The 24,375-nt window shown below is 45.1% G+C and overlaps 1 protein-coding gene and 1 non-coding gene across 4 annotated transcripts in view; both read left to right on the plus strand.

Annotated features, from left to right (window-relative positions):
• R3HDM2 (R3H domain containing 2) overlaps positions 1-24,375 on the plus strand; it is a 122,298-nt gene that overhangs the window by 45,729 nt on the left and 52,194 nt on the right. For all 3 annotated transcript variants that reach the window (XM_066584442.1, XM_066584439.1, XM_066584440.1), the window contains exon 3: positions 23,022-23,212. In XM_066584442.1, coding sequence (XP_066440539.1) covers positions 23,045-23,212 — 168 coding nt within the window. In that variant the 5' untranslated portion in view covers positions 23,022-23,044. The remainder of the gene's footprint in view (positions 1-23,021; positions 23,213-24,375) is intronic.
• LOC136594438 (small nucleolar RNA SNORA13) lies at positions 13,409-13,539 on the plus strand. The gene has a single exon (XR_010788581.1). It is a non-coding gene; the product is annotated as a small nucleolar RNA SNORA13 (small nucleolar RNA).

The following is a 24,375-nucleotide window of genomic DNA, read 5'->3' on the forward strand; positions in this document are numbered from 1 at the left end:
TGCAGTATGGAAAGTGGGGGAAAGCAAGTACAGGACAGTGAACTAATGGCAGAATGCTAGGCTTGCAAGTGGATAACACAGCAGGGCAATTAAAAAATGGGGAAGACCACCTGAAAGTCAGAACGTACAAAAATTATAACGGCAACAAATGAGAATTGTAAGGGAAACCTGGTGTATTTTAGAAAACTTGCTGAAAACTTCAATCAATCAGAACTTCCCCAGAACGTTGACTTCATAGAAAAGGATGTCTAGTTTTAGAGGTCCAGAGAACAGTTTACTACTTCGGAGGGCGACATTGCTGATGAAGTTGCTCTTGGTCACAGGATACTGTACCAATGGCATCACACAGGAATCTGCCATGGTACAGGGATAGTTTTTGCTTCATACTTGCATGCCCGTAGTATGGGATATTGTTACCGGAGTGGTGTTTACCGCTGTCTCTTTGCATTATGAAGGCTGCCATGACTGTTGACCTGTATGTGGGCTTGATCTTGCCAATGCTATGATTCATTTTGCACGCCGGCCGCGGTCATTTTCAGGGTTTCCAGCCCACAACGCCGGTGTTCTGCATGGTACTCTTGGTCTTTAAGCAGCTGCGGAGGTTGTTCCATTAAAGAGTGTTTTGAATGAGAGCAAGAAGGGAGAGCGAGCGTGTGTGTGGGTGGCTGTGTGCGCGACTATTGGCAGAACTCTCAGTGTGACAGCGGATGGGAACAGCTGGGCTCTGCCCTGCTTCAGAGCAGCTTGTCAGAGCAATTATCTTGGCAAAGGAAAGGCAGCCAGAGTCCATAGCGCTCCATTCACAAGGAGAGCAGGAGAGGAAGGGGAGGGGGTCCTATCGGAGGCTTTTGGGTGGGGGGTGGTGGGGGGGAGAGTCATCCAGCTTCTGGATCATTGCTGAAATCCAATCTGCTCCTGCACCTCACAAAGATGATCTCCTTCGTATGGTGGAATAGCTGATTCTCGTCAGACCCTCATCCCCCCCCCCCCTACCCCTACCCTACGGTGAGTGGAACTGATTTGTATGCAGCGGTCGTCTTTCCATTCCTTCCTGTTTCAGTGATTTTGTTTTATCCCATTCATAAACTCTTGTCGGCAACGGAGAGGCCGTTCGATGCATTGCACTGTATATCCGCACCGGAGGGGAATCATTTGTGCACTTTTTTAAAATGTATTTATATTTAGCATTTTTATGCTTTTTGCTTTGTTTGCCTGTAGCATTCATGGAGGTATATAAAAGATTCGTAGTATATATTCCCAGCTGGTGGGATATAATTCTGCAAGAGATGACCGTGTATTGAGGGAGCGATGCCCGGTGCACAAGGAGATCAATGCAGGTTTAATGAAAACGCTGGCTAATTATTCTTGTCATTCCTTCACCCCTCCCTCCCATTCATTTAGTCGATGGCGTCACTGATGTGCCTTTGGCTTACGGGGGATTCCCACCGTCAGATGCTTGCATGGTCTGGTGCCAAGCTCTGAAGGAATCAGTCCCTACAACCCCGTGTTCCTCATGTAAACTCAGCACTTGATGGCTTCCGGTGTCTGAACATGTATGTGCATTGGGTTAGTGCTGCTTTTCCAGGTTGATGAGGGCAATGGGCTGTGTAGCATTCTACATTATATCGTTGCATATAGTGTGTTTGCCATAGGGTATTAACTTCTTGGACTTCTTGGTGTGTATTCAGTGACCAACTTTATCCCCCCCCCCCCCCCCTTACTACTTTTGTCCCTTTAAAGCCCCTGCCATGTGCCCGATCCTCGTCTAGCTTCTGTTTTATTTTTAATTAGGCCAAAAAGAAGAGACAACTGTTAGCAGCCCTCGCACACCCCTCCTGCTGTACACCCCCCACAGCCACCTGCTTCTCACACGCTTTCCCACCAGCCCTCGCTCCCAGAAGAAAATATTTACCTTACTTTTATGAGAGGCAATGAAAGTACATCCTGGGCCGTATGTAACGCTGCGGTCTTAGACAGAACGACAATCGTTCACACAAATGAAAGTGAACGATAAGCGTCTAGTTTAACCGCCAGCCAACAGGAATCGGCTTCTCATTCGGCGTTCGCTTTCAGCCGGCATTAAAGTCGTCATCGGCACGTTGGCTTCTCGTTGCGTTGTAACACGAGAGAGAAGTTCCCGATGATTTATTTGCCTTAATGCCCTGTAGAAATCGGGTCGCCCCTGTCCTTGATCTTCTATGTAGGCAGTAGGTAGGTTTACCCATTACTTTACTACCCGTGCTACATCCATACCCTTTCACCAAATTTGGGTATGTACGTGTTTTGGGTTGACCTGACTAGAGTTGCTTAGTATCTATCCATCCTGCGCTCCATAACGGTCATCGAGCGCGGTTGAGAAGTTTTTAGACGTTTTCTAATTTTAATAGGCAAAAACAAGCTAAAAACAGTATTCTCCTCTTCAATGCCCCCCAGTCCAGTTCAGATGCTCTGCAAGGCTCCAGACTAAAAGATATATATATATTTTAAGAAGCTAAACTGATAAATTAAGTCAAAATGAAATTTTTAGTCTTCAAATTTAAATTCTTATATAATATTCTAAAATGCTAAAATTCAAAAAAGAAAAGTACTGTACTGTATGGTACTTTAAATTACATGTACACTACGAGAGCGCCACTCTCTCTAATAAAGGTCGTAAGACAGTGGGAGGTAATCTCCAACTTCTCTTACATTTTACTATGTACAAAACTGTAAAGTGGTTGCATACTGGAGCCCTAAGACTTTTTAGATTATTTTTTGGCGCATGTAGTCATAGTTTAGGCCACACCCTCTTCCTGATGCGCCATACTTCCTTGTCTACTCGGCAGCAAAAGCATGTATAAATCTGACACCAGGCATGTATGCCAGTGTGTGTGGGTTGGTTGATCCAGAGTTCTGGGGCCAACTCTCCCCCCATCCCCACCTTGTTTGCATACGGAGCCTTGGCGTCGTCTTACCGTGTAGATGTGCCAGTGAGCGCTGTCACCATGGAGCCTACAACAAGAGAGATACTTTGTGGGGTCTGCAGAGTCTTGGCGGCTGCTACACTACATCAATCCATTGACCCTCTGAATAGCCTTCCACTGACTGCAGTTGGAGATCTTGAAAATTGTGAGGAATTCCAAGAAAATTGCATAATTTTTCATGCTGATTAAGCCTTATTTGTATAAGAGTTTGAACCCTTTTATGCCACTTGTTCCATGCTCCACTTCCAGCATCAAGTCATAGGTAGGAAGGTGCATTACTTGGTAGTACTAGAGTTCGTACAGCTGGCGCTCACTGAAAATTGATCCCCAATTAACCTTCTGTTTCAGCGTAATCCAAAATGTTTAAAGGGAATGTATCATGTATAGCGGTAGTATTTGTTGTTGTGTTTTGTGGTTTTTTTTTTTTGTTTTGTTTTTTTTGTGCTAATTAAAACCAGGTGGTTTCATTTTTCTATTATCTGTTTTGTTTGGTTTTTTATTCTATTTTATTTACATGAATATGGGGGTGGTCATCTTGCCTAAGCTGCGGTTAACAGAGATGTTGTACAGCAACTAGACAAGCTTTGTGCAGAGATGACTGCAGGAAGGTGGAGGAGGTAAGCTGTGAGCCTTATCTATTGTGAATGGTGGATCTTGTGTTCTCCCTATAGACGTGTCACCTTTCATTGTACCTCTGCCTGTCATGGTAATGAGATGACTGCTGAAAAGTTTTCTATACAGAACATGTAGTGTCGGCCATTATCGGTCTTACCGGTCAGAGTGAAAACTGCAGGATTTTTTTTCTAACTATAGATCATGACTTAGAAAATAAAGTATTTAAGTATTTTTGGTGATTTTGATTTCTACAACGCAGCATTTTCTGCTGACACAATAACTTCAAAGGGTTTTTTTCAGGACCAAACAAAGTGATTCTCATTATGTGTTTCTAATTTGCTAGTTTACTTTATTTGACTTCCTGGCCCAGTGTATTGTTCCGCTGGTATGTTGTCCACGTGGTGGTGATGTTAGTGGCATCTAAAACCTGGGTCAAGAGGTGGGACCAGATGCTAGCTTCTGACAGAGACAACACAAGGCATCATGGGAAACTGGAAGTTTACATAATATGGCAGGGCACTGGTGAATTGAGGAGGAATAGGGAAGAAATGTTATCTGGGGGGACTTTATTCTTGAATTAAAGGAGTTGTACCACAATTACAAGTTATCCCCTATTCACGGGATAGGGGAAAGCTTCCTGATTGTTAAGGACTCACCCCTGAGACCCCCACTGATTCCAATTACTGGGGTCTCGTGTCCTTCGTTCTATTCACTGTGGGGTTACTGCATTCTCTACAATGAGGAAACTGCTCGCGCCCTATTCACGTTCAATGGGGCTATAGAGATTGCCGTCGGCACCTTTTGAACTGAATGGACTACCATGCTCCATTCACAGTGACGTCACTATGGGGCTAGAAGCCCTCTCCGCAGCGACAGAACAGCGAGATATAATAGTCTCCCGTTCTCAAGATTGGTGGGGATCTCTCCAGTGAGACCCCACCAATCAGCAAGTTATCCTGTGAATAGGGGATAACTTGCAATTGTGGCACTAACCCTTTAGGCCTCCCTGACACGGGTGACACGTTATCACCGTGTTGCGGTGGTCTGTGCAATATCGCTGCGGTTTCTCATGGCAATACCGCGATTTTGTGGCGCTACAAAGTCGCAAGTGGTGTTGCACCACTTGTGAGGATTTTCAGGGGGTGGAGGGTGAGGGGAGAGGCTTGAAATATAAGCCCTACCCTGGAAATGAGCCATAACTGCAGGGGAAAAAAGTGTTTACATCATTGATTGAAAAATCCCCGCCTCCTGGAAGCGCTGCCTCTGATTCGCTGACACTTAGCCAATCGGGGCCAGCACTCGATGAACCAATCACAACCATTCATCGAGTGCTGGCTCTGATTGTCTAAGCATCAACCAATCAGAGGCAGCTCTTCCAGGAAGCGGGGATTTTTCAATCCTCGGCCAGAAATGGTGAAGGACATTAGTGCCGGGGACCGGGAGTAAGCTGCAGCGGCGGACAGCATTTCTAAGGTGATGTATAATTTTTTTTTCCTTGCAGCTAGGGCTTGGGTTAGGGCTTTTCTAGTAGGATATCCTACTGTCAAAGTTCCACCGCACAAAAACCGCATTTTCATGCGATGCAACAGAAAGGAAGGCTCCATAGGGAAGCATGGGCTCTAAAACCTCGCTTGTTGTGTGCATATCGCGTAACCAGCAAGGTTTTGGAATAGCAATGTCACTTGCTACAAAACATCGCAAATGTAAAGGAACCTATAGGAAAGCATGGGCTTCACATACATGCGATTTGTAGCATTGTCACATTGCGAGAAATCGCGCAACTTTGTCGCCGGTCTGCAGGAGGCCTGAAGCAAAATATTATTATTACCATGTCAGCGCAGCAAGCCCCGGAGATTTTCCTGAGGTAATTTGAAGTGGCAATCGTGTACAGTGGCACAATAACTGTGTGTCCTGGCCAGCATTTCAGCACTAGAGCTGTCCACGGAAATCTTCCGGGGTTTAACCGCATGGCCAGTGCAGCAAGCCCTGGAGATTTTCCGGGCGTGCCACTTAAAGGTTTAAAGGCCTTGTTCACTCACTGTGGATTACCTCTGATTTGATGTGGACTTCGTGTCAAACAAGTGTCCCATTCTGTGCTGTAAGTTATAGAGTGCAGATTTTAGATCCACGTTACAGGAGTGGAATCCATGCTGGACTTGGCCCTGTTAAATGCCAGCAATGAACGCAAACCAGCACAGTCAGAGACCAAGCTTGCACCTTGGTCTTCTATTGACTAATGTAAACCTAGGGTTCCATTTGTACACCAGCTTTGACATTTCAGATTGAACACCAGGATGGAAACTATAGACTGGTTCACTAACACAATGGGCCGCACCTTAGGCCGCATTCGCAGAAACTTCTGAGATTTGTGTGTTGCGAAACACACAAATCTCGTGCGGATATGAACTCCTTCTTGCATGAGCGATACAGTGGTGGGGAAAATTATGGCATGCTCTCTTTTTGTGTTCCTTGGAATGCATCGCCCATTGATTTCAATGGGACCTTTAATGCCGTGCGATGCAAGGCTTCCCATCGAAACCAATAAGGAAACCCTTTCCGAGCTCTCCGACTCGATACCGTCCTCTCCCGTGTGTAGGTAGTATTACTGCTATTTCGAAGTGTTGAGCCTTAAATTAAGCTATCTCACTGCATATATGTTAAATATTATAGTCTAGCCCTTTTCTGGTCCTTGATGGTTCGCAACATTTCTGGGCAGCTGATTGTTTTCGTGCAGGGTTATTTTCGAATCGTTTGAATGTGAAAAGTGCTGATTTCTGGTTTCCGCTGCTGCTTTTGCCCTCTTGGAAATCTGCATTCTCCTCCTCCTCCTCCTCTCCGGAGCTGCAGAGCATCTGTCCTGATGCATCTACGTCAGCTGGGATTTCCGTCTGGATGACGCAGGTTGGCATTGTGAAGCAGAAGACGGAGAGGGGAGGGACTGGGAGGGGAAAGCCAGCATTGGCTGCTAGGGAGATTCTAAGGAAAGCGGGGGACAAAGAACCCAGCGATGACCTTGACGAGCTCAGCAAGTGCCATGCTCCATCACACTATCTTGATATGATTGGAAAAGCACAGAATTAATTCCATGTAAAGCCATTCAGGGAACCCCCGCGGAGGATATCCCTATTTCTTGGTTGCCAAGTGACAGTTTGGTGACGTCAATGGCAGTTCCCAGGCTGGAGAACAAAAAAAACCACTTTAACAGTTTAATTGCCAATAAGTCTGCATTGCAGTCTCTTGTGATTTCACAATGACTGTTCCTCGGGATTTGAAGAAGGTAATTTAGATACATCCAGGTTATCAATGGGATCGATTGCTATTGATGCAAATGTCGGATCTTTAGTAGATTGTTCTAAAAGTTTCAAAAATGTGCCAGGAGACTTTTCTTGCCGATATGCAAATCCACTCTGTATATTGTTACATTGTTGCTTTGCATGAGGACATTCCTAGAATTAGTAGTGACTTCTTTGTAGAAGGTTTCCTATTGCCATGCAGTCAGACACGTGAACATGTCGCAGGAAGCCACATTCACATCTGATCGTTGGCTTTATGTTCCCAGTTTAACATGAAGGAGGCTTTTGCAGAACAGCAAGTACGCTGGAGAACGCGGCACGGATCTGGCAGTCACGTCTGTGTTTTTGTTGCCTACTCAATTTTCCAATTTTTTGTTTTCATTAAAAATCGTGACAGTAATTGCCTTGGGGATTCCTAGATTATATTTAAAGCACTTTTCTGCCCAGATAACAAAACTTGCATGTAAAGGTGGAGAACGGACTTTAGCCATCCCTCCTAAGGTCGGGTTCACACGGACGTATTTGTGCGTGCAGAGAATAGAACCCATTGATTTCAGTGGGTTCGTACACATTTCTGTATTTTGCACGCACATTTCTGTTCTATTTTTCTGCGTATTTGTGCACCAATGGCCTGAAGGGCACACAAATGCGCACAATAGACAAAGATGCGAGAAGCACTGCGAATTCTGCTGGAAGAACAACACTTCTGGAACTCACTAGACCTATTGGCCATTTCAATCGCTGAGTCTTCGTGTCCTGTGTGCAAATAAACATGCCCTAAAAGTACGTAGGAAAAAGGCCGTGACATTAATAGGTTAAACGACTTTAGAACATGAGGAGAAAGTTGTTTTTTTTTTTTGTTTTTTTTTTTATTTTGAACAGTTAAACTTTATTAACAAATCAAAGAAAACAAAACGCACACAACTGTCTCCATGTGATGTCATCTCGAAAAGAAACCCGCCACAAGAGGAGATAACGAGGAAAAATAGAAGAGCTGCTTCTCCACAGAGGCTGATGCTGCAGCTAGTAATGCTGTGAGTGCTGCCCCTCACTGCTACTGTTCACTTTACAATGCACACTAGGGGTCACATGACATGTTTGATGGGTCACATGACTGATGACCATTACTATGGACAGTCCAGTCCATGGATTATACCCTGGGAGCAGCATTTTAAATCCATGTATATTAGAAAGTTGGATGATTTCCTATTCTGTAACTAAATAAATAATTGTAAAAAGTGGACAGCCCCTTTAAGTCAGGCCTGTGAACGGGCTCCAAACGTTGTGAGCAAATTAAGAAGCTTCATACACGCTGCATTTGGGCTACGAGAGCCTGGTGCTGTATGTCGGGCTTTGCCCTCAGTATGTACAGTAGACATGTAACCAGGGAGTTGGGGCTCATTCACATCCACTCAGTGAGTTTTGTTTTCCTGCTTTATTCTGGGCCTCCCTGGCCGAATGATTGTCTTATGCCTGAACAGACCCCCATGGACTATAATGGGCATCCATTCGATTTCAGCTCAGCAGCCCAGCATTTTGATGGAATTTACAGGCCGAATTAGCCCAACGGCAACAGAGTTTCTGAATGGAACCTCCAACGCCGATGTGAAAAACTTATCTGACCTTAACTTTCTATAATTGTTAAAATTGGCTTATTTTAGCCTTTCCTTTCCCTAAATATCACATGCAGACTGGGCGTCCTGTTTAAAGACGGCACTTTCTGCCGTGACTCATGCAGTAACAGCGCAGCGTTTAGTTTAACTACCGAATTTATAGCGCCAGCGCGATGGCATCAGCTATTTACCATTTTATATACGACACATACAGATGACTAGGAGGTGTAATTGTAGACTTAGGGAGGTTTTACTGGCTGCTCCTCCAGCATCACCAAGATACAAGTAGGTGCGATGCCGCCGAGCTCCTGGGATCTGTTCAGCCCTGAAGAAGAAAATGCCGTAAAAACTTGTAAAACTAGTGTTCCTGGAAAAAAAGGGGCCGTGGAATAACTCAGCGGATGAGAGCAGTAATTCTGCTAAGGTGATTATTTGCACTTCATAGCTGTAATTGCAGCTTTTCTTTTTTAGTCTGTTTTCATTACACGATTGCTGGTGTGATTTCCTAACACTTTACTCTTGAAAGTCGTCTTTTTTTTCTGTTCCTCCATCTACTTTCAACTTGAAATGAGAATTTAATATGAATAATTCATGTAAAAATTTTTAAAGCTCAAGAAGTTCCTTGATGTAATCCAATTCCATCACTTCTCACCATTTTTTCCCCCTCATTTTTGCAAAACATGTCCACAAGTAATCTGTTGTTGAGGAGAAGTCTATAAATGTTGATCAATCGCCAGTGCAATGTCCGAGCTTCCATTGATGGGGTTACACATCTTTCGTTTTGCACAAGTATTGCCTGTGATTGCTTCCAATGGGGGCCAAAAACAAAATTGACAAAATTGGTTCAATTACTTATAGAGAACGGTCTTTGGTCAGTATTAATCATAGGGAGCTTTTAAAGGGGTCGCCCCATGTAAGACTTTTATCACCTATCCGTAGGATGGGTCATAAGCCTGACCAGTGGGTTTCACCACTGAGACCTTCACTAATCCCAAGAGCGAGATGCTCCCCTTCACCTAACTGCCGGCTCGCTGCATTCCAAGGGGAAGAGGAGAGTTGAATGGAGTTGCAGTGACTCCATTGATTGGGGTTGGTGGACATAGCCAAGCACTTTGTACTCTGATTTTTCTGTTACCCCCATTGAAAAGAATGGAGCGGCAGCAGCGCATGCATGGCCACAGAGCTTTATTGAGTTTGACATCACTGTGGGTATGATAAGGCACCCCGCAGTGATGAGAGAAGAGGGGCACAGGATCTCTGTTCCCAGAATTGGCGTGGGGCTCCGTGGTAACCCCCCCCCCCCCCCCTTACCTCCCCATTAATCAGACTTTCATCTAATGGCATTTGGTGACATCACTTTGAGCATTTGGTCAGTTTTGGACACAGATTTGAAGGTAACCACACATATCAGATAGCAGTAGGTTAAAGGGCCATTCTATCACATAGTTAGTTACGGTCTCATTCACATGGGTAATAGTGATTGTAGCACTCTTTTGCTGGGGCTGGGAAGGAAGGAATATAAGCCCTGGCTGCATAAAAAAATAAAATAAACAAAAAACACAATGCATCTCCTAATAGGCGCTGTCTGCTCAGCCGCACTTCTCCTCACAGGTCGCCGACACACTTGCTTGTAGTTTTCCCCAGCGCTTCCTGGTCATAGGTTCAAAAACTGATTGGCTGAGCCACGGTGCTTGAGAACCAATCACTGTAGCGCTCAATGAACCAATTACAGCCATTCAATGCGATGGATGTGATTTGGTTCATCGAGCGCTGGCTCTGATTGGCTGAGCTGCAGCACTCAAAAACCAATCAGAGCCATTGCTTTTGCTTTTTAATGCAGCTAGGGTTTATTTTAGGGCTCAAACAGTAGGATTTCCCCCGCATCGCTCATAAATAGGACTATTCAAAGGAATGGAGTTCATATTCGCGCATCTTGCAAATCTCATGCAAGTTTCTCGGCCATGTGAAACCAGCCTAAGGGCTCATTCACACGTGCTTATGCGTACAATGCTGCGAGTATTTTGTAGCACCGTAGCCCATTCGCCATTCCCAGAGACCCGGCAGAGATCGTGTACGGGTTGTGATTGTAACTGCACAGACGTCTTGCAGGTTGTGACGGTGTATAGAATATCCCAGAAACGGTCACGGCCATGCACTTTGTTGTGTACCTGTCAGATATGGTGGTCTGATTAAAGAGACCCGTGTCTGATTTTAGTAAATATTGGTCTTCTCTACGAAATGGCAATTTTGGAGCTGCTTTTCTCTGTTTTGTGCCGATTCTCTCATAGTCCTCTTAAATTGACATTTTCTGATTGACAGATTCCCGCAGCGGAATCTGACGCTGTGCCCGTCCGGTGACCCCCGCGTACCTGACGTCCTTTCTGTACTGTGGATGGTCCGGCCAGTGAGCAGTCGAACAGGCGCAGTACAGACTTTCCTGCGCCGTCACTAGGCGATGACGCAGAATCCGTTACCTGTCCACAATGTGAATTGCGGATGGGCCGCAGGTCGGACGGCTTCCATTGACTTCAATGGAAGCCGTCTGTGTGGACATCGCACTAAAATCGTAAATTGATTTCCGCTCGTGTGCAGGAAAAAGCGCTTTTCCATAGCATGCTATGGGTGATATTTGCCCCGGATCCGGAGGCGGACGCCAGATCTGGATTCCGCATTATAAATATGTCCGTGTGCAGCCGGCCTTAAATAGATAAAATATATACATTTTCTTTAAATGTAAAAAGCAACATGTAACGGGTACTACTGTGTTCATATCTACACAAAGAATCAATATATTCTATTATTTATCTAGTGAACGTCGTTAAAACATAATGCTGCTTTAATATGGCAATACTGATTCCATTGCTATTTTTTTCCTTTAAAAACGTGTTTTTAATGTGTAAACATAGTAACAGATTTAAAAAATCTATTTATGCTTGGTTTTGCCGTAATTGTGCTGACACAGATAAGAAAGTTATGTTCCTTTTACTGCATGGAGAATGCTGTAGAAACAAAACCCCAAAACAATGGTAGAATTTCTGCACGTTCCCCCCCAGAAAAAAAAACAAAATAGTAATTAATACAATGCATTATTATTTGTACCCCGGGGCGGGACCATGAAAAAATACGACTTGTTCCTTTGAAAACAAGGCCCTGTATGGCTAGGTTATCGAGTTATGAAAATCACTTGGTCTTTAAGGCACAAAATAGGCTGGTCTCTAAGGGGTTAATGCATAGTACAAGCATTCACTAAAATAGACCTGTAAGGAGGGCGCGTTGGACAGGTCCACCCAGGAGGGGTTCTGCATCCACCCAATCCTGGTAGAGATCAGTCACAGGCCACGGCAAGCATCTCTGCCCGTGAGCGGACCTGTCAGCAATGAGTGGCACTTGACTGCTGCATGACTAACGGAGACCGGTATGGCGATGTTGAACAAGGCAGGCTATTGGAAAGGCAAGTGCAACTTATTTTTGTCTTGCACCTTTATCTGCTCCTTTGGTGTGTTTTTGGTTTTTTTCTATCTTTTTTTTGGGTTTTTTTTTTTTGTCACTTTAATATTGAAAGCCCCTTTTAAGGGCCGGAGTAGCATCTTAATGTGGCTGTTAGGTTTCTGGTGCCATACTATTGTTCTGACTCCATTCTAGAACATCTGTTGTAAACGGTCTACCTGGACGACAATAAAAGGTTTGCCTGATAATTGTTGGTCTCGCATGTTCTTGTCATTGGCATGATTTCTAAAGAAGTAACAGGCGTATCGTCTGCCGCTATATTGTTTTCAAGATCTTAGACAAGTAATGTCCTCCTGCATCCACAAAAAAAAAAATGTAGATTTGTGCAGCTATCGTCCCCATCAAACTCCAGTTGCTGCACCACATAAACTCACAATCCCAACGTTCCTCCAGGCCACTGGGTGGCGATGCTTCTCTTCAAAGGAGCCTGTTGATTTGTAGTAGTCACCTGCCCAGTCCAGAAATTGCCTAATAGGACCATCTCAAACATGTTCAAGCTCTGCAGGGCTCGTTAATATTAAAATGGGGATGTCTAGGGGGACTGTGGGGGGAGCATCAGTGGGATCAGAGGTGCTGCTATCATGACTGGTCAGGATTATTATTTTAAGTCCATACCACCATGATGCAAGTGTGTTGTGTGGTACTTCTGAAAGTGGCCACAGTCATGTAGGGCTCAGGCATAGCGTGCAGAATCTACACATTTACTGCTATTGGTGCCTTTGTTAGCCTACATTATGGAAATGGATGGATATGTTCACATTGTGGTGAAGCATCCATTCCCAACAGAATCCACAATGCTAATTCAGATCCAAAACGTGGCATACCCTTTTGATTCATAACGAGGTCTTTTGGGTTCTCCCATGGTATCCATTATTTTGACATGAAAAATGGTACTATTTTTCCCGTCTGACATTGCAGAATCTACAATGGAGCTTTTGATGTTGACTCTCAAACCATAACTTTAATTGTAAAGGTGTTGTGCCACAATGCCATCTCCTGTTCATACCCCATATTAGGGTATTTGAATGTCATAGATCGGGGTTTCTCACTTGGGACTCCCCCTCTTAGTCCCAGAATGGAGAGCCACTTGGTAAGAGCAGCTCATATACTGGCGGATCCTCCCCCTATCCTTCTATTAAAGGATGGCCATTCTGTAATGCCACATTATCATTTTCCCTGCAGTGGCCACTTTACATGAAATAGTAGCTGTATATAGTGTCCACCTTGCAGATGTTACCCCCAAGACCCGCTCTGGCAACCACAGCAATCGGCTGATCACCATGAATCCCACGTTCTCAAAGTCATTGTGCATCTTGGCACAACCCCTTTTAGTATAATCAGAGGGCTTTTGTTATCGTGCAGCCGGAAATGACACTCTGAATACCAAAAATTCCCCCCACCCCAACCCAACACCCCTTGCCTTTGTGTTACCCATTCATCATATGAAGTGATGAATGTGGCGTCAAACAAGGCAGACAGTAAACTTCTTGCAACCTATAGTGCCTTGAAGTTCTAAGTCCATAGGCACTGGGTGACATGGAAACAGTAGTTATCTGTAATCCAGTGGCCACACCGGCGGAGCCTGACCTCGCAGACTATAGCTGTTGATGGCAGAAATAGCTCTACATGCTGCATTATTTTCTCCATCAAAATGTTGGACACCTTCGTGTTAAGCGATGTGCTTGCACAGACATTTAGGAATGGGATTCAAGGCAATAACCACAGCTGCCCGTGTTCTGTCAACACCCTCCTCTGGTAATGTTGTCTTCCACAGCCCTTCTAGGTAGTAGGGAGTGTTTAGCAGCCCCCCCATGGTATTCTCCTCCGCAAGTCCCTGTACTGTCTTCTCCACATATTCCCCCTGTGTCCTCTTCGCAACTCCCTTCACCTGTAGTACTGTCCTCCGCAACCGCCCCCTGTAGTACTGTCCTCCGCAACCGCCCCCTGTAGTACTGTTCTTCTCGCCACACATCCTACCCACTGGGGTGGGGTTAATATCAATTTTACGATTTCAAAGGAAAATCTAAATTGTGCAGCCGTAGAGAGGCGAATTAACCAAACTAATTTGGTTAATCACCCAGCTTTACTTTCCAGTTAATGACTGCTCTAAGTATTATTGCTCCATAATGATACCAGGGATGTGATTTTGTAACTGAAACTTGGCACTGGGGTCACAATTATAAAAATGGGTCAAAACCATATGGGAACTGTGTCATTTGGTCACATCTTTAATATATTTTCTCCATCTTATTTAGTGTAACTCAAGGCCACTTGATGTGTTTTGTTTTTTTTGTTTTTGTTTTGTTTTTTATTTTTTTTTATTTTTTAAAGGGGACATATGAGGAAGATAAGTTTGGGGTCTTCGTTTTACTTGCTTGATTTGAATGGCCGGCATGTAATACCTTTTTCCCTGTAGCACTCGATTGCCAGGGCAGTTCTTTTGGGAATACGTTGTCATGAACCATCCCTCCCACAGGGATACATATATTGAGCAATACGTTTTTTATGACTTTTAAATATATAGTTTGTTATGCAAGCATTCTGTAAATATTCGGTTACTGTGATATTGTATGTGGATTTGCTTATGTTTTTAGCTATAGCAATGAGCACAATAAATGGTGTAATCTCCTAACAGTTTAGACTGCCACTGAACCTAAAGATATGATCCCTTTGACCACCATGGTCAACGGTATCCCCTATTAGTATGTTGCAAGCATCACCCTGCGTTATCAGCTTATTGTAATAGATGGAACATTCTTTTAAAGAGGTCCGGTCGTTACTCGGAGGCGGGGGGTATCTGTTCTTATAAATGTTTATATCCCTCAAGAAATAATTCAGGACAGAGTTGTAGGAGAAGATGCTCCAGATGTTCCTCTGAGTTGACAACTGGATGTGTTAAGGGTATATCCCTATGGTCTAACACTGTCCAATCACTGTTGTCTGTGCAAGGACACACCCCTTTTGACGAGCTATGGTAACGCCCAGGTGTCGGTTTATTTGTAAATGTTTGGTAGGAATAACGGAGGAACAGCAGAATGCAGAGTTATTAAAAAGTTGTTCATGGGGATTGCAAGTTTTTACTGAAGCGCGTCACATGACTCTTCAAGCCCTTCCAATCCACTGTCTGACGTCTTAAGACATTATGATTTAAGGCTGTACACCTCCGATGTTGGAAGACGTCCGTCGGGGTTCTCTTACTGTATATTGCCAGCCTCTCTGCTGTCGGAGACTATCCAACGTGTCACTTCATGCAGTACTTGCTTGAGCCAGCAGATAGCGCCGTTGTATAACGGCAGAAAAAGAGTAAGCCCCCTAGGAAAACCAGGATGCAAATTGAATTGGAAAGGGTTAAAGTGCGACAAGGCCAAGGAAGAGGCCCATTACCAAAAGTGCTGACTTGTATTTGGTAGCGGAATATAATTGACACGGAAACCTTTCTAATCTTACTTTTCTGCAGGGCACTTTGAATAAATGATCTCTTCAAATACTAGTCAACCTAAAATGACAGACTGACTAAAAAATAATGAAAAGCTCTTCAAAGCCTCGAAGAGCCTATTGACAGTGGAAGACTTTTACGGCACATTGCCTATTCCATCACAAGTCCATGGTGCAGAGATACGGAGATCATTCTGTTGTACATCAGAACCTTTTATATAAAGCAGACATAATCTGTAAAGGGTTTATACCAACATAGTAACTCATCGGTAATCAGGAGAACAGGGGTCAATAAAGCCCCCCAAGTGAATAAAGTGGAGGTCACATGAGCACTGCCACACCATTCATTTCAGTCGGTCTACTGGAGATGGCTAGGTACTGGAACTCTATTGAACTGTCCAGCTGTCCCATCGCAATTAACGGAGCAGCAGTGCGGATACTTGATCACCATTCTGTTCACATGGGGATATTTTGGACTCCCTTTCTCATGGTTAGTGGGGAATCCCAGTGGTCGGACCCACACTTAATTCAGATACTATCCTTTTAAGGGCCACTACTATGATTTTTTTTTTTCTTCCATTCATTATGTATCTCTCCCCCAGTATATATAAGTTGGCTAGTGTGGCCTTGCTTAGTTCATAAAGTTCATGGCCTTGGCCATGTGATCTCCATTCTGACTGGCTCAGATTTACTTGAGTGTACTTATGCATTCAATTTCCAGTTAATTTCTCTGTTTGGATAAAGCTATTACATGAACCCTTCCACAAATTACCTAGAGAGGAACACGGACACTCCTATCACACTTACCGATGACCATTACACAGCTCTTGTCACTCATTTATAATAGAGGAGATCACAGTTCATCCTCCTGACTGTATGCTTCATGGTCTATAGCTTATTTATACGATGGTAGAAATGGTATGACCTCAGTTAATGCTGTGCTTATGCATCCTGGGATTTATTTGAACCGGGAAGTAAAAATATCAACTTTAAGATGGTGCCTGATAAGCATCAAACAGGGGCTGCACTGCATGGAAGGGGCTAAAATGCACAGACATTACCTCCAGAGTGTGACAGGCAATCGGGTGAGGGTTGCAGGCATGAAAAATTTGTGTTTTTCACCAGACTGGGCCTTTAAGATCTCCTTCCTGACATTATGAGGCACACGGAAACCTGGGCATCCTGGATCCTCTTCCCCTCTCACCATTCCAGTGCCCGAGAGCAGCAGGGAGGATAATTCAGGATTCACAATTCACTGCTCAGTCAGGAAGGAGACATTAAAGTAAGCACTGCCATCCTTAGTGTGGTGAAAGGAGGTGGGGGTCTGCAGGGCCCCCCTTGCTTACGGGCCTGGTCAGTTTCAACTTTTAGGGCTCAAACCCTCTTGCGATATGTTTTTTAGCAATGCGAGACTGAGTGAAAACGCATGATTATGAAACCAGTGATTTTCAATGGTTTTATACTCATTTGCGATGTGTTCACTCAAGACTCGCAAATGCGCTAGGAAAAAATCTGCGCTATCACCCATTGTTTTGCAGTGGGGCCGGCAGCAGCAGTTCCAGCCCTAGTGAGAACATCGTAAGTACATCGCACTCCCCTGACATAGCTGTGACAGCTAAGGAACCCCCTGTCACAGCTGTGGCAGAGGTCCACGATGCTATCCCATTGCTTTCATTGGGACACCAACTACTGTCCCATTGATAGCAATAAGGTGAAGGCATTCCCTGGAGCAATGATTTTCATGGGAGGGTGGGGCTCGAAATATAAGCCTACCCCAAAAATCTTCTCTAGCTGTAAAAAAAAAAAAAAAATTTAAACTCACAAGAGCTGCCCCCCTGGCTCTTCTCTGCAGCCCCGGCAGTGTTCTTCTGGCTTCTGTTGGCTGGGGATTGAAAAATCCCTGCCTCCAAAAAGCGCTAACTCTGATTGGCTGAGCGCTGTGACCAATCATTGAATGACAGCTGAGCGCTGCCTGTGATTGGTCACAGCGCTCAGCGATTCATTGAATTCAGAGCCTGAGAGAAGAGCAGGCCATGGAGTTGCTGTATCTGCCCAGCGCCTAGATGGCCATGGAGCTGTGCCAGGGAGAAATCTCGCAAGGGCACTCCATAGTTCGCTGTGCTTTTTTAATTCTAGCAATTGTGGGGTCCCAGTGGTCAAACCCCAACAATCATCCTAATGCTATGCCCTCACTTGCTAATGCCAAAGTACCCCCTTTAAGTACAGATGAATGTATCAGAAGGTACTTCTAGGTCTTTCAGGCTTGCTGGTCATAAGTGAGAACCATGGCTGGGACATGGGTGGGGGACACACACCACCTTGGTTTACCCTATAGGATTGCAGTGGGAAGAACGAGAGAACTTGATGAAACGGTGAACTCGTTTTCTAGTGGGATTTTGGGAGTAAAACCTCCAGTATGGGAGGATGACGTGTGTAGTCGTCGCTGCTGCTTGTTCTGCATGGATTGTGATGCAGCATGCGAGGTTTGTTCTGTGCTTCTCCTACAAGTATCGTGTCCTCGCTGGCTGCACATGGTGATAGAACTGGTTGCCACGGAGCTGCAATTGTGATTGGTTCTCTGCTTCTTCCAATGAGATTGAAAACGTTCATCGTATCATCGGTTTAACCTTGCAGGGCTGCTTCTTGCCTGGAATCGTCTGCTCTTTTTTAACATGCTAAGACAAATGTGTAAAGAACGGCCGGATCGTCTTTTGCATGGGATTCCATTGTCTCCTAGTGATACACAATGACATGTACTATCCCATGTTCAGGATGAATCTAGACAATGAGTTCTGAAACCTGCTCTCTGCATTTTATCCTCGGTATGCGGTTCTAGAAACTTCTAGTTACATTTATACATGGAGGTTTCCTACAAATGAAGCAGAAAGGACATTCTGCATATTTTGCGTTCTGAAGATTAATTAGGGCTCATGCTCACGGCCGGGGTCGAATTCCACCAGAATCAGACCCCGGCGCCCCCAGAGACCCTATACTCGCCTGTCTGAATCCACCGCGAGTGTCCCGTCCGGCGAGCCGCAACAGTGCAGCGCATGACACGCCGGCGGCACAGATTTTCGCGGTACTTCCACTGTACTCCCATCGCGGGTCAGACGGCTCCCATTTGACTGCAATGGAAGTCATCTGTGCATTTTTCCGCACAGGATAGGACATGCCGCGATTTCTCCCCCACAAACGGAAAATCGCAGTTGATTTCCTCTCGTGGGCAGGGGAGAATCATTTTAACACAGCATGTCTGTAGACGCACATTGGAATTCGCGGCGGCTGTCTGGCCGCGATTTCTGCAGCGATAATCCATCCTTGGACATTAGCCCTTTAAACTGACCCACAAACTCAGATGCCAGACCGTGTCTCTGACTACCTGATGCACGCTGTATTATCGGTTCCCCTGCAAGAATTTTCACTGCGGTACCCGACCCGAGCCCCTGCAGGGACCAGTGCGGCGCTCACCTCTCCCGCAGCTCCGGCTCTTTGATCTGCCGGCGCGTGCGCAGAGGGGAGCTGACGGCCGGGGAGTGACATTTTTGTGTGGAGCTCTGCGAGAAATAAAGCCTGCCGCGATTTGTTTTCCGCACGTGATTTCACACGGACAAATCGCGGCCGTCTGCCTAGGATTGCATTTTCTAATGCAAGCCTATGGCAGCTGCTACGGACGGAAATTCTGCGGGAAATCCTGCTGCGGGATTTCCGCCCGTGTGGAGGAGGCCTAAATGTGATGAACACATTATTTATTTTTTTTCCATCCTTACAAACTGTTACTTTGTTGTTAAATCCAGCCCATAATTAAAAAAACCCATTTGTATATTTTCACTTAAAATGTTTATACCCCAGCTATTCCAGTGCTAATGTTAGAATAGCGCCTCCTGCTGCCTTTATTCTATGCGCACCTCAGCGATTGTTCTACCGGCTCAGTCTTGCTTCTTCCTGCGTCACTGGCTATGTGGAGGCACCTCTGATGTGGTGAGCATCCGCTTCTGAATTTGCTGCTTCTTTTCTGAGATCAGAAGTGATTAAAAAAAAACGTGAGAGATCATTACTGCAGAGAAGCAAGACTGAGTATGTGTGACCCCCTTGGAAAACTTACTGAGGTGGACACAGAATAGCGCCACCTACTGTTTCTATTCTAACAGTCCTGAAATATCTGGGGATAGAATTTCTTTAAATAAGTGTAAATAAAAAAAAAAATGTTTAATTTATGGCCTGGATGTAACTAGAAACAATCTGTTCATGGGACAACCCCTTTAATTTTTTTTCCAATAGCAGACTATGCCCCCTTTATAGAACAGCACAGATAACCATCCCCAGCCTGAAATAACTGATGAGACTTGGTCGAATAACAGCTCAGCAAATGATACTGTGGAGTTTAATTGAAAAGAATTCAAATTCTTTTCAATTAATCATTTCACTAAAACTTTTTTCATGCTGGTGTATGAAAACTTAAAGGGGTTGTCCCGCGCCGAAACGGGTTTTTTTTTTTTTTTTCAATAGCCCCCCCGTTCGGCGCGAGACAAACCCGATGCAGGGGTTAAAAAAAACAAAACGGATAGTACTTACCCGAATCCCCGCGCTCCGGTGACTTCTTACTTACCTTGCGAAGATGGCCGTCGGGATCTTCACCCACGGTGGACCGCAGGTCTTCGCCCATGGTGCACCGTGGGCTCTGTGCGTTCCATTGCCGATTCCAGCCTCCTGATTGGCTGGAATCGGCACACGTGACGGGGCGGAGCTACGAGGAGCAGCTCTCCGGCACGAGCGGCCCCATTCAGAAGGGAGAAGACCGGACTGCGCAAGCGCGTCTAATCGGGCGATTAGACGCTGAAATTAGACGGCACCATGGCGACGGGGACGCCAGCAACGGAACAGGTAAGTGAATAACTTCTGTATGGCTCATAATTAATGCACAATGTACATTACAAAGTGCATTAATATGGCCATACAGAAGTGTATAACCCCACTTGCTTTCTCGGGACAACCCCTTTAAGACTAATGCACTTAAGTTATATGAAGTCCTAATACGGTACACATAGAGAAAGGGGGAAATGCTTCATTGGGTTGGCTACTGTATTACGGCGTTGTTTCCTTTTTTGATGAGATCTCCTTAAAAGGTTTTTTTGGGCATTTACTATCTGATAACCTATTCTCAGGATAGGTCATCCGTAGTTAATTGGCAGGGGTCCATCTCAGGATCCCCACCAATTATCTTACCCGTTGATGTCTGTGCAACTCAGCCGGATGTCCGCAGCGGGGTCGGAGTTAAAAGTATCATGAAAGAGCAAAAGCCTTTTATTACACTCCCAGCTCCAACCCCAATGTGGATGTCCGATGCACTAACAGTAGGCCGGAGAATCCCGAGTGGCATACCCCTGACAATCTAGTATCCCGAGGGCAGGTCATCCATAGTAACTGACAAGAATACCCCTTTTATCCTTTCCAATCCAATTTTGGATTCAGGGTTTCCTAAAAGACTTTTTCTCTTTTTGCTGTTCTACAACGGTGCCATCTGAAGCCAGTATGCGTGCGCCAGAGAGGCTCCGACAGCGGAATGGCTTGCAATAGACAGTAAGAATACCCTGTCGGATGTCTTCTGGCATTGGAGCTGTACAAGCTTCAATCAGAACGTAGGAAGACGTCAGACAGCGGATTGGAAAGGGTTAATACAGTACAGTATGTTAGCATTCAGGATGCCCTCTGTACTCCTGATCTGTAGGGGTTAAGGCCTACTGTACAAGCATGGTGCAAATAGCTCTGGTGTTGAAAGTTGGCGTCATACTGCTAAAGTAGGGGCAGAATTATACGAGGCAGGACAAGTGATTCTATAAAATGACTGTAACATCGATGTAATCCCATTTTTGTAGTGCAGTATATAGTTATCTTGCTCGATCTGTCACGCTTTGTGTCATTGTTGCGGTCTCTCTGATATGTTCGGTGCCCGAGAGCCCGCAGTGCCATCCCCGCTGCAGTGTGGGTTTGGATGTAGATTGCACACTAATGCGCTGTGCTGCTCCGCATTAATTCTGCTCCCTTCTGTCGGATCACTATCCTTCTACCTGCATCTTGTCCTTATTTCTCTGCTCGTCTCCTTATGTCGGTTCGCTCTTGCGCGCTCTTGTCAGAGACGATCATGTCTTCCTCCTCCTCACAGCCTCCCACGCTGTCCTGGGGGACGGAGGCTGATTCATTCATACAGATAAAAAGGCCTGCCTTTTACAGAAACCTTAATGAAAGGCACCGGGATAGAAGCATGCCGTGGAAAATGAGCAGATTGATGGCTTTTGGGGTATGTTGGGCTATTGTGGCATGGGGATCCTTGATCAACAAGGTTTCTGTTTGTGTTGCTGATGAAGACACAAGTTGCTATTATCCCCATGTTGCATCTGAAGAATTGTAGCGGGAAATGTTTGTTTTTTCCTATGGTGGTGATCAGAAGAGATATTGTATCATAGGGTCATATGGGCTCTTCTGTGCATTGACATTTGGGTCCTACAGTAATTGGTGAACCATTGTGATGGTGATTGTTGTCTTGTATTGGGACTTCTGGATATGTTAAGCCTCTTTTACATGGTGCTGTCATTGTGCAAATTGCTTGTTAAATCTGGCGGTTGGCAGTGGGAACGCATGCAGTGGAAAAACCATCAGCGATCAAGGGATCTGCCGACCTAAAAATCGCCATTTGTCTGACTCTGCATCGTTCCATGTAAACAGGCCTGCTTACTGTGAACTGAGGTGAGCAAGCCAGAACAATCTCCGTCCCGCTCCACCTGCATCCACCGAGCAATCCTAAAATGGTAGAGTTGGAAGGGACCTCCAGGGTCATCGGGTCCAACCCCCTGCTCAGTGCAGGATCACTAAATCATCCCAGACAGATATCTGTCCAGCCTCTGTTTGAACACTTCCATTGAAGGAGAACTCGCCACCTCTTGTGGCAACCTGTTCCACTCGTTGATCATCCATCTAATTTGTGTCTCCTCCCTTTCAGTTTCACCCCATTACTAATGAGAATAGGGCTGATTGATCCTCATTTGTGCAAGGAAACCATAGGAACTCTCATTACTGGGACGGCTGTTGGGCCGTCAAGTGTAAAAGGGGCTTCAGTTTGATACAATGCTCCCGATAACCAAACATCCTTGTGACGTCACAATCTTGAGGATGCTTCTCCTAGATCTTTGTTGACCTCGTAGGGCTGTCTAGAATGCTGTTCTGTTCTCTGTATACATATTTTGTGGTTACATTTTATGCCATGCTTTGAAGAAACTAAACCGATACTTGTTTGCTTCCATAATGACGCCTGATTGATTTAGCTGGGAAAAAATAGTAAGCAAAATATTTTTCAGTGGTCTACATAGTAACCGGCGGTGAGAACCGAGCAGAAGTCCTTTCACCATTGATCATAGTTGACCTCAATTAGTAGTTCAGGGGGTTACTCAGATTTCTGGGAGGCGGATCCTGACCTATAGATTTCAGAGGGAGTTATCAGAAATGGGGGGGAAACTTTTAGTGAGTCTTGTCTCTCTTGCCACCACTGGTCGAATTGTGAAAGGCCTTCAGCCCTTACTGATGTTTGTTTGTTTCTTGTACAGGTTATTACCGTTTGTGCTGTACTATGTTGAAGATGTCCCATGGCCACACGACCCAGGAAACTCTGGAGATCATGAAGGAATCCGAAAAGCGTTTGGTTGAAGAGTCTGTAAACAGAAGCAAGGCCGTGTCTAGGTCACCCAGCAAAGAGGAACAGGAATCGGACGAACCCAACTCGCGTCAAGAACCCCAGGTGGTTATACCTTCAAGACCTTTCTTGGGCTGTCGAAATGGAGCCCCTGTAACCTGTCTAGTGCTGTTAGTGTGCAGTGGTTTCAGATATTTATTAACCCCTTAATGACACGCCTATTTTGGGTTTCAGAGTCAGTTTTTTGGGGGTGTTTTTTATTTTAAAACCGTAGTTTGTTTTTCCGTTGACTCCATGTGAAGGCTTGTTTTTTGTGGGAAAAAGTTGTATTTTTTAAGGCACTGTTTTGAGGTACAAATTAAAGTTTTTTTTGACTTTTATTCTATTCTCTTTTTGTGGGGCGAGGAAGAGTAAAAACGAGCAATCTTGCCGTTTTTGCAGCATTCACAGCGTGGTAAAAATGATGCATGCGCACACATAATGTATCATAGAATCGTAAAGTTGGAAGGGACCTCCAGGGTCAGCTGTTTTTGTATTTTTTGCTTTTGTAGAATCGTAACATTTGTATCTTTCTATTGGAGAAGCTGGATGTTCTAGCTTCCTTTTTTGCGGGATGACTCCTAGAATGTTAAAATGTTGAGGTACATGGGATTTGATTAGTTTTCGTTTTTTTGGGAGGAAACTGGGGTGGGGGAAGTAGGCTGAGCATAAAGTTTGTCGCCGCCCCCCCCCCCCCCCCCCCCCCCCCCCATAATGAACTCAAATAGGAAATGGTGATTTAACAAAAAAAAAAAATTAAATGTCATATTTTTCACTTTAGAAGCCGCACCCCCGTTTTGGAGGGGGGCTAGGGAAAAATATGTTGAACTCACCCAGGGAAAGTGTAGGGCATAGTACAGGGCGACTGAACAGAAGGAACAGCAGAGGTCTGAAATACCGGAGCTCCGTGTCACTGTGGCGCTTGTTTGGCAGAAGGAAGGTAAGAAGCGGGTTGGTGGAAGCAGCAGCAGCTCCCGCCGACGCTTGCCACCAATCAGCCGTATGTATGGGCGGCAGTGGGGAAGACGGAGAACTGGTAACCGATCGCAGATTTTTTTGCGCGGCCGCGATTTAGATTGCACGTTTAAACTCTTGATTGCGCAAACAAGTGCCGATGCAACGAATTTCGGCACGTTTGCTTTATAAGACACGGGGTAAGAAAAACCCTGTGGGATGTACGGTAGTGAAATCTGACCTTTTCCCCCTGGGCTTTTATATGTAATTGCCAT

This window comes from Eleutherodactylus coqui, chromosome 1 (genome assembly GCF_035609145.1).
Source record: "Eleutherodactylus coqui strain aEleCoq1 chromosome 1, aEleCoq1.hap1, whole genome shotgun sequence".
NCBI lineage: Eukaryota > Metazoa > Chordata > Amphibia > Anura > Eleutherodactylidae > Eleutherodactylus > Eleutherodactylus coqui.